Raw genomic sequence first — 11,298 nt, forward strand, 5'->3', positions numbered from 1 at the left:
TATCACTAGTAACTTGAAAACCTGACTGTGCCCAAAGAAAACAAAAACTTTAATACCATGGGGGAAAGCATAAAGCAGGTTTATTAATAAATTAGTGCTTCATCAGCAATCATTACAGCCTCTGCTTTTGCATATTACTGAAAATAATATTGTTGCTAACGTAACTCTTCTCCTTTCCTACAGAAGCACCTGACTCAGATGCGTTCAAAAGAAATGGCAAGGTGGTGATAAAGCAATAAAATGGAGCCTTCTGGTAATACCGTGCCATCAGGCAAAGTTCAACACTGTGACAAGAGAGACAGGGGCTCTCCCTCTTACGTTAAAAGGATAGATATGTATTTCTTCACTGACTAGAAAAGGGGAAGCACTTTTTGTTTGTTTGTTTTTTAAAGAGGAGAATTGCTAAGGAAAATGAATGTAACACAAGACAAGATCAGTAAATCCAGGGAGATTCATATAGATTTTCATTCTACCAGAAATCAAAGGAAAGCTGCTAGCTTTTTACATCAACATATCTAAAAGATTAGCCACACATATTTTCAATCTCACTTTCTTTTTTATCCTGTTACCTTTATGAATGCTGCTGCTATTCAGCTTTTTCTGCAAGTTTTAGAATGTATTCTAAGTCAAGAGCCCTTCTTTGTCAACCACGGCCTCTATTACCCAGGCAGCACCACTGCAAACCAAGGGAGCAGCAGATGTCAGACGAGGGCTTGGCTCTGCAAAGATCAGGCCCAGTCCCCATGCAGTCAGTGAGACAGCTCCCTCAAAGACCTTTTCCTATGCTGCTCCCTCTCCACTGACCAGGGCAGGGAGACAGCAACCAGCAGGCATGGATTCAGCCAACTGTGTCACTTCACTGCCTTTAACTGTACTTGCTAACTAGGGCTAATACTGGGAGACTGGAGTATCACTGGATCACTGGGGACTGGGGAATTATCCTACAGCTTCATGGAGTTGTAAGCAGTCTGTCTTAAGCTCTTGAAAAGCTTCAAGTGACAATTTTCCAGGAAACTGGTTATTTAATTGACATCCCATTCTCAAGTCACTCATACACTCAGGAGACTTCTCTGAAATTCCAGTTCCTGACTCACTAGGCAGTTTTATAGAATTACCGTACATGCTCCTTGACCAACAGTCAAAATATCAAATGTCCACTATGAATGAAAAAGTCATCCCCATTTTTTTAAACCTTTGGATAAATCTCTTTTTAGGCAAGCCAGGAATTCACCCAGAGTCACGCTTTCCAACCAAAGCAACTGTGTCAAGTAGTTACAATATCGCCATTTTCCCTATGGCTCTGCCTGGTGATGTCAGTCAGAATAGCTTTTTTTTTTTTTTTTTTTTTTCCCCTGCTACAATGTAGATAGTGACCTCACTTCTTGCTAGAAGCACCTGAAGATGGAGCTGTGCTATGCAACAGTGTATTGCTGGACAGAACATGCCCTCTCCCACACAGAAACACCAGTTCAGAAAAATGCTGAAACATGAGCCTTTGTATTTTACTTACTGCAGTGTTCAAAAACTAACACCTAGGCATACATCTTTCTGAAACAAATGCAAATGGAAACAAAAGTTTCTCAACAACTTTTAAGAAATAGTGGACAGGAAGGCAAGTCAGCAACAGAATGAAGTAGATACTTCTTTTTTCCTAGGGCTTACAGTGTTATTTCACAGCATATATAACTTGTCCTTGCTCTCTCTTTCCAACCACTTCGAGTTTTCCTTAGCTTAACATCTTTCCACCACTCTCATTTTGCAGCTGCACATTCTTTGAAGTGGGTTTGTAAAACTGTCTTTGCTTTCAGCATGTTGCATTTGATCATCTGAAACTGTAAGTCAGACCCCATCTATCCTTCTACAGCATCTGGAAGGCAAATCCTTGACTGTCTCAGGACAAAGAGATGAAAAATCAAAATTAACACAAGAAACTATCAGTAACCGTTGAGCCAATCAGCTTCGAAAAGCATGAGTTTTCTTCCCCTTAATAAAGCCCTTGTTACATTTGTTTTGCCTGCCCTCCCTCCCCCCCTTTTTTTTTTCTTTTTTTTTTTTCCTAAATAAAGTCAAAGTGATTTCAATTTTTTTTTCCTTCTGTGTATTACAATATTGGCACCAAAAAAATAATAATAATCTGTACAATAAATCCCTTCTCTTATCCATGACCTCACAAATGCATAAGCTTCTGTTGCTAAATGCTTCAGCTCCAAGTAGACAGACCTTCCAGAATGGTACACAGAGATATATTGGGCTTGTTTATTTCATGGATCAGAAGCAAATGGAAAGCAGAGTGACCAGAACACAGAGCATGGAGAAATACAAGAGAAAATGAAGCCTCAAATTGCATTCACAAGGGAAGAACTGCTTTGCTTTTCACAGAGATGAGAAGAACAAGAGCATGCAGAGCTCAGAGGAATTCTAATAGTCCCATCTATGATAAAACCACAAATAGAGTAAAGACTGTAACTGTATTGATGAAGACAGAGTATGGGGGTTAGGGAAGAATTGCAGTGAAGCATTTGGGTTCAATTTTTATTTCCATTATGTCAATGCAAGACTTGAATAAAAAAAGAGAACTAAAACTTCTAAGCCTGATGATCCCAAATTAAGACTGAATAAATAATCAATAGCTTCATTCCAGACAAAATTCAAAACAAACATGAACATTAAGTACTCACACAGATCACCTAGAATTAGTTAGAGAATACTAACTGCTCCCCCAAGTAATTACTAGGGAAGTATCCTTTGTGTGAAAGTGACTCTCAACAGGACTTTTCTTAATAGTATCTGAGACCTTGCAAACGCTTCTTTATGTACACGATTAACATTTACACATCTGGCTGAACACACTGAATTCAAAGAATAACATATTAAAAGTTACACCTGGGCAGAGGTGCTCATAGGAGCTCAGCTTCACTTCGAGAAGAGTTTTGCAATAGTTTCCTCTTAAGAGACTGGTTTCAAGGAGTACAGAAGAGCCTCAACTATGACTCACATTTACGACAATTGAGACCATTCACTGCTATCAAAACCTGAACCACGTGAGAGATGGAAGGAGAAATGAATTTAGTTATCCTCATACGCAATCCAAATTCAGAAAGAGCAGCCCAGTGAGAATTTAGAGGCTTTTCCTTCCCTGAATCCATCATACTTTTAAAAACATCTGCAAGAAAATATCCAAAAATATTGTATTCTCCTTTCTACATCCAGAAACTGCAGGATAATGGCGAGCAGCATTACTGTATGATTTAGTCACAATGTCATGCTGAATTTGGTTCTGAGATGAGTCCACATTTTGTTGGGTCTTGAATCAACACTACCCATTTTTGCATCTTCCAGAGCAGCTTTCAGAACATTCATAGAAAACAAGGATTCACAGAAAATGAGATTCTTCCTTTGATACTGTACAATCAATGAATGCACAGATGTTATAGTCATGAAGTATACCAGAAAGCTTGGCTACACAGTTATTACACCAAAGCAGAAAAGATAGGTTGCTTATCCATAACCTGGGCTCACTTACAAAACTCCAACAAAGTGGATCTCCAGAAGAGATCCTTCCCTACTCGTTGTCAGCTCTTAAACGGGTCTAGGAGAGGTGGAGCCAGGCTCCACTCCTTCCAGCAGTACAGGTGAATTACCTTCACCTGTGCTCCCATGGCTGACTCATTGCTCACCTCAGGTGATCAATCAGAGGTTCAGGCCATGATTCAGTAGTTCCCATGCAGAGATATTATATATATATATATATATATTTTCCCCCCCACTGGTATTTTGAGCAAGTGGCTTATTGCAAGAGGGAAGCCCTCTGCTTCAAATGCAGCTGAAAAACATCTTTGTCATTCAGCTGGCACCGAAATCAGAAAGAATTGGTCAACAGGCAGGAGTCGTCTGCTGAACTACATCTGTCTACATCTATGTGAGATGCTTGGACTGCCTTTGTATTCAAAAAACAGCACTTCTCAGATGTGATTCTGCTGACTGAACGTAGATTTCCACTTTAAGAATAGATGAATTACTCTAGAAATGTTGTGCTTCCTGACAATAAAAAGGAATCCAAAGAGCCATATTTCAATAGATGAATCCTACCTTCTCAATGCTGAATATCACCGATATGATGACACAAACACACCAAATGACCATGCATGGTTTCACTGGTTAGACCTTATCCACTTTGCTGGAAATTCTGTAATTTAGACTGGTACAAGGAAACAAGTACAGTTAGTACAGTTACCATAGACTCCATGCATGGTCATTACAAACAAAGGGACACCTCTCAGTGGCAATTCAGCCCACATAAAAACTAAATTCTCCCTGGAAATGCCACTATCTCTACAGACCACAGATATGACTTCACCTCTAAATAAGGTGACACAGTGAAGTGCAGTGAGTAAGATACACAGGCTCAGGCTCTCAGTATTGAGAAGCTGGGGGATGCTAAGCAGTCTCATTCCTTTCCTCCCTCCATCCCCAGGAAGGCTTGAAATATTTAGCACCCATTGGATCACACCCTGTTATACCAGAAGAGTTTACTACTGAGTCCTTCACAAAATACTTTAAATAAAAACAAAACCACACCAGAGGAGTTCAAAAGAATCTGTATCGTGGCCTACATCATGTCTGTCCACCCACAGCTTTGCCAACTGAGGATAAACAAGAGCTGAATGAAACTCTGCAAGCACACACTTCAGTTGGCCACATACCCAACTGAGGCTGGAGCAGCTAAAAATTAGCGTGCAGCCTCTTAAGGTTTAAAAACAGAAATGCAGACCCTCAAAAGAAACAACGATTTCCTTGTTGGCAGTGTGCGCCCTTAACTGACCAGGCGGAGCACAGACATAAGATGGCAGACCCGGATCCAGGCCCTCTCTCTCACACACGTCTGTCACTGGAAGAAGTCACCTCATTAGCTGAGGACAGCAGAGCTTCTGCGTTCAACTTCTGCAGGAATACAGGATTTGGCAGCCTCCAGAAATCTGAGCTCTCTATTTTTCTTCCCTTCGTTTACTAATGCCCATTTCCCCTTCCCCGCCTCCCTGCTCCCAACGCACACACGTTTTAATGCTAAAACCCAGCAGTTACATGGCTTTTCCATACTTCTAGGCAAATATTACACACTCTCACTCCAAACTAGGAAGTGTGCCTCTCTACAGAGGTAGCAAACCAACTGCAAGAACACAGTGCTATATAGTGAAATAATTCAGATTAATCCAAAAAATTACCTGTACATCTCATGCCTTAAGAAAGCTTCACATCCACCATCTCACACACAAACACACTCACTACAACATTGTGATACACTGCACACCCTTAATGGTTTCTACAGTTACATAGCCACACAGACAACGCAATTAACAAGCAACATTCCTTCCTGTGAAATAGCAGGGAAAAAAATACACAGAAGAAAAGTTCATAGAAATAATTTTGAGCTCAGAAATAAAAACATTAAATCTCAAATTAAATTTCACCATTTACTGTGCCAAAGACTACATAAGCCTGGATTACCCAGGTACAGAACAGGTTTTCAATCAGTTTGATTTACAAAACATGTTGTGCCCCCCTTATAAGGAAAATGATACCCTATTTACTTTCTTCATATCACACATCAATGCTTTACTAAATATTTTTTTTCAATTTCCATTTCATTTGTTCTGTGTGCATTGAAATCAAAGTCGTATTTTAAAGTTAAATTTGTTTTCTGTTTCTTGTTACATAACCAGAAGTGTTATAGGAAATACTATTGTAGAGTTAAAAAAAAAAAAAAATCATAATTTAAAAATCAAAAAACAACAACAAAAAAAACCAGACACAGACCTCTACATCAAAATAATCTGTCAGGTGTCCTGCACTCACTAATGGCAGACATTTAAATTAAAATTACATGTAATATATAGCCAACTTCCAGATCTCTGCTGAATGCCACTCCTGTGTTTAACCTCATCTATTGCCGACGAAGAGGTAAGATTTTCCAGGTTAGTAACAGCAAAATTCCACATTGCAAAAAAAACATCGAATGTTGTCATGCAAATAAAGTCTTTCACAGCATCTGAAAACATCCCTCAAATATCAAGATTGGTCTTAAGCAGTCAAACGATAAGAAAATAGGAACAAGAATCTTAATTTCTTGTTGGAGAGCCAAGCAATTTAAAACCAACAACCACATATACCCTAACCGATATCTTCAGAAAGTGATGGTGAATCACTAGAAGTGCTTCTTTCTAATGTAACCAAAAGAGCACACCAGTCACTGTACTGAAGACATTTCATTGCAGAAAGCAAAAACATCCATGGTTGTGAGTGAATTCCATGATCTGGGTGACTTGTGGCACTATGATCCCTCACCTCCCTCACAAAAAGGGCCACTGACTCCATGATGGAGAACACAGTCATTCCATCCCTGTCTGCTCTCTGCCCAGCTTTACACCTGCCGGACATAAGCATGGTATTTCTGAACACACAGACAGAAAAGAGACACATTTAGATTGCCATCTGAACCCAACACATGCCCCATCAGATCCCACCATAGACTCCAGAGCCACTTGCAACAGCCTGAAACACTGTTCTGAATTCAATCGGCATTTTCCTCTCTCCTCTGCAATACAGCCACAACCCCAGAGCACCGAGGCTCAGCTTAGTTCATCTGGGCCCGCTTGGTCAAAACATACACAAAGGACAGGAACCACAGGGCCGGCTGAACAACAAGGAATTTGGCTGCAGAACTCCCTCACACTTGTGTGCATAGCTGATTTTACACCACCAGGCTTCCACATTGATATTATCTTGTCAAAAAGTACCGAGCAGCTTTTCTACCACAAATTCTTGGAGCTCAGAAATTGCAGCAGAGCACCAAGGCTATGGAAAAACCAACTTCAGCTGGCTGCAAAGTGCGCTGCAAGTGCAGCATGTGAAGTCTCAACATGACGCAACCGACATCGCACCAGGGATGAGGGCTCACCAAAGGAAATCAGACCCACGCAAAATCACAACGTATATATAGGTGCCTACAGATCGCTGGCTGCCCAAGCTCAGAATGCCCTGTAAGCAGAGATTTAGATGAGCAGCAGATCAATGAGGCAATACCAACGCTGGTGACAAACAGCAGCGGGAGGGCAGCCTTGACCGCCAGCAGCCCCGCCGCTCCCTCAGCTCCCCATCTTGCCCCTTCCTCTTCCCTTCCCCTCACCCCTCTCAGAGGTCAGCGTGGGTAAGGGTTGCAGCCCTGCTGATGCCAGCCCTTCGAGGCAGCAGGCTGGCCTAGGCGCCCAGCATTTCTGGGCCACGGGAGGCTCCCGGCTGCCCACCGCCCGGCCACCTGCAGGCCTCCGCCGCCCTACCTTGCTCCTCGCCGGCCCCAAAACAGGCTCTGGGGTCCTCGGGGGGGAGCTGGGCTCCGCCACCCTCCAGGGCTTTGCGTTTCTTCGACATCTGGTCGGTGTTTGGGAGTGGAGTTTCTCCTCTCTCTCTCTCCGGGGAGATGAGTGTATGTGGAGAGAGAGGGAGAGTGTGAGAGAGAGACACGGGAAGGGAGAGAGAGAGATTGAAAGAAATCGCTGCTTAAAGAGAGGGGAAGAGACTTTGGAGTGGCTGGAGAGCAAGTAGGAGGCAGGGACTAAGTGGAGAAATCCTACAAATCACAATCCCATCAATGCAGCCCCACGTCTAGAGGGGCTGCCTGGGTCCCCCCCCCTTCCTCGCTCGCTCATCTGAATGTGTGCCGGTGAAAATCGGAGAGGCGACATCCTCTGTTGTTTTGCCAAATGTTAACGGGTGGTGCTTTTTTTTATTGGGGGGAGGGAGTGAGGGGGGAGGGAGCTGACTGATATTATTTTCCCCTGTTGGGATTCCTTCTGGTTAAAAAAAGAAAAGGAGGAGGAAAAAAAAAAAGGTAAAAGCTGAATGGATGGGGGGGGGGGGTTGGGAAGGACGAGTGAATTAAAAAGAAATCCGGGAGCCGAGGAGGAGGGATAACAAGCGCCTGCAGGTGCAGGGAGGCTCGGCTCCCTGCAGGGGTCATGTGCGTAGGGAGCCGGCAGCCGGGGCTCCCCGTGGCCGCGGCGGTCGGGCGAGGGCGAGGGCGAAGGCGAAGGCCGGCAGCGGAGGGCCGGGGCGCGGTGAGCAGCCAGCCCTGCACCTGCGGGAGCGGCGGAGACCGGCTGGGAACGTTCACGAACAACTCGGGCATCGCAAACTCCGCCGCGGAGTCGGTAGCCCCGCAGTCAGGCGGGCGGCTCGGTCCCTCGGTAACCCTTTCGGTGCCGGCAGCGAGGTGCGCCGCCGTCCCCGGGGCTCCCGTCCCTCCCCCCCCCCCGCCACCTGTCCCCGTCCTGGCGGGTCTCGAGGCTCGCTAGCGGGTAGTTTTCGCGGTGGGGGGGCGGAGGGAAGGACACAACTTACCCTGCGAACTATGCACAAGCTCGTCTCTGCTTTCCCCGTCAGATCAACTTTAAAGAGCAGATTCTCAGTCCGGGAGGCAAAGAGGCGGGGGAGGAGAGGGGAAATGGCTAAGGAACAGCGGCTGCCGAGCGGGTGAAGTTCGGGGCACAGTCCTGGCTCTTCCGTGCTCCGGCAGCCCAGCATCTTCCCGGGGGTCGGAGAGCAAGGTGTTCAACAGGTCGTCCTTGGTACCCGAAATTGATGGATGATGGCTTTCTCGCCTGGCTGTATTTAACAGAACGATGCAGAGCTACTCTGACGAACAGGAAATTTTAGAGAAGCTCGCTGTGCAGCAGAGGCTTTAAATTAGCTATTTCTGGCTCTCTATATGCATACATACAAACACACATACACACGTACACCTGTGTATATGTATATGCATATATAAATAAAAATATATAACGGTATCAATGCAGTACTGGGTCCACAGGATCTTAGGAAAGCCTGCCTGCCGGCTGCATGGAAGTTAAAGAGTTTTTCTTAAGCAGAAGGGGCTGATGCTTGGACACATCTCACGTCCAACAGGAGGCAATGACGTCTGTAGCTTCATTGCTATAACAGCACCAAGGCTGCAATTGCCATTCACTGAAATGATAAGGGGCGCTCAGACGTAAGCAGTCTGGACCTCTAGCAAGAGACTGAAGCGAGGAGGACTTTTCCCCTCCCAAAACAAATAATAAATGCTAAAAATCACCTAAGGAAAGAGACGGGGGAGCAGGGAAAGGAATCTAGGTCTCTCAGTCACACGCTTCTGCAACATGATCCTCCAGCTCCAGAAACATTTATTTTTTGCAGCTGACGAGACTTTGGGAAATTTCAGTGTATTATGATTGCTCGGTGGGTGGGGGGAGTGCGCGGGGGGGGGGAAGGGGTGGGATGATTTTTTTTTCCCTTAATTATTTCTGTCTCTCTCCAAGCAGGCACTGATGAAAGCCGGGAAAAAGTGCCCTCCCCCCGCTCTCCAACCCCCCCCCCCCCCCCCCCCAATCTCATATTTCCAAACGTATTTAGGACCGTGTACACGCTGAAGTGTTCCCGGTGCACAGCTAGGGCTGAAGTAGCAATTTCTTGCCGTATAGCCTGCAGGGATCTGTTTGTTTGTTTGCTTATTTATTTATTTGGGGGGTTATTTATTTATTTATTTATAGCATCGGAAGGTGCTTACAAAGAAGAAGAGAAATAAAAGCCGACTCGAAGCAGCCGGCTCCTTCCCACGCGGGGTCACGCTCCCGCTGCCCCGTTTTTACCCGTATATGGGGAGAGCTGATGAGGTGCCCGTGTGTCGCCAACCCTCTCCCCCCCCACCAAGCGCCGTCCCAGAGATGACGGCCCGGGCACTCAGTAGGCTCGGGGTCGGCGGCACGCGGCTCCCGCTCGGCAGCGGGCACGCCGGCACCGCTCCGCGTTCCCGCGGCGGGCAGCGCGCCCAGCCCCGCCGCCGCGGGGGGAGCGGCGCCTCTGCCGCGCGCTCCGGCTCCCGTGCGCCCGCCTCCCCCGCGCCGCCCCCGGAGGGAGGGCCGAGGGGAGCTGGGGCCGCCGCGTGCTGGCAGCGGGACGCCGCGCGGGTGGGCGGGGTGCGGTGCGCGATGCGCGGCTGTGGGGATCTCCGGCGGAGCCGCAGCGTGCGGTGTGCGGTGCTCATCCTGAGGGGAACCCAAAGCCGCCTTCCTGCTGGTTTTGAGCTGGACGAGGAGAAACTCAATACCGAGCCTCTAGTGCGGTCGGGCCCGTTTGGGTTGGGTTTTTTCGGGGTTGGGTTTTTTTTTTTTTTTGGAGAGGCTCCATATATGCTGCTTTCTGTCCTCTCACTGCACTCCCAGCTCCTCACTTTCCTTTCAGCAGCCTTCCAGTCTGGGATGCGGCTAGTTTGGCCTCCAAATGACTGCGTGCATTAAGTGGCCAGTTGCCCAAACCATTCAGTCAGCTCCTTGCTGGAACAGTTTTACATACGGGTGATGTAAGTGCTATCACTACAAGCCTGAGTCAGGTTCAGTGTCTGCTGGGAACACTCACAAGGTGCTGACTCCTTTCTTTTCTTTAAGTTTATCTTGGTGAGAAGGGAAAGACAGAAAGCAGTGCCAAGCAGAGAGAGGATGTGTAACCACTCTGTCTCTATGGATGTTAAATTTGGCATTCATGATGGCCTTTGATGTATCTGTTATCTCCCACACAAGGCTTTGGTAATGTGGCTGCAAAACAAAGGAGGAAGCTTTCAAACCATCAGCGGGAGATGCTTTCTTAGATAGTAAGATGCTTATTTTTGTGAATGAATCGTGGAGGCTTTCAGGACCTAGTAGCACATCCCTTCCCTTCAGTGAGATGCCCTAAAAACTTACACAAAACAGAACTGAATATATTTGCCAAGTTTTAGGTACAATCCTATGCTATTACATGTTTCCTTTTAAATACTACATTTATATACAAATATCACCTAGCCAGCATGTAGAGATTGATACTCTACACAGTATAAGACATTGCACTATGCCACTTTTGTGGTTTAGGAAGTTCCCACTGAGATCTGCCTTGACACAAGTGTTTCCACTAAGTTACTGTCATGCTGGCAGATCATGTTTTTATTGGGAAATGATGGAAATTAGGAGTGGAAATACAGAGCAGATCATTGAACAGGATAATTCCATAAACAACAGTCTCTGAGGCCATACCAAGTCATGCTTCCACTCCCTGTGACATACTATTCCATCTGATTTGGTCTTGTGGAAGAAAAGCTTTCCATTATTCCCCAGCACTCTTTTTGTTTAACTTCTTCCCAATACATGCAACAAAATTTGGGCTGTTCCAAGGAGCTCTCTTCTCCGTAAGTTAAACTATGATGCACAATAGGAAAGAAGGAGGAAGATAAAAAGG

General features: G+C 45.8%; 1 protein-coding gene across 1 annotated transcript in view; it reads right to left on the minus strand.

Annotated features, from left to right (window-relative positions):
- Positions 1–7,665, minus strand: part of PDE10A (phosphodiesterase 10A) — a 338,995-nt gene extending 331,330 nt beyond the window's left edge. Inside the window, exon 1 of the mRNA XM_052671583.1 lies at positions 7,335–7,665. Within this exon, the coding sequence (XP_052527543.1) occupies positions 7,335–7,425 (91 nt within the window). The 5' untranslated portion in view covers positions 7,426–7,665. The remainder of the gene's footprint in view (positions 1–7,334) is intronic.
- Positions 7,666–11,298: the final 3,633 nt, after the last annotated feature.

The sequence above is a fragment of the Tympanuchus pallidicinctus genome, unplaced genomic scaffold (assembly GCF_026119805.1).
Source record: "Tympanuchus pallidicinctus isolate F22 unplaced genomic scaffold, pur_lepc_1.0 scaffold1, whole genome shotgun sequence".
Classification (NCBI taxonomy): domain Eukaryota; kingdom Metazoa; phylum Chordata; class Aves; order Galliformes; family Phasianidae; genus Tympanuchus; species Tympanuchus pallidicinctus.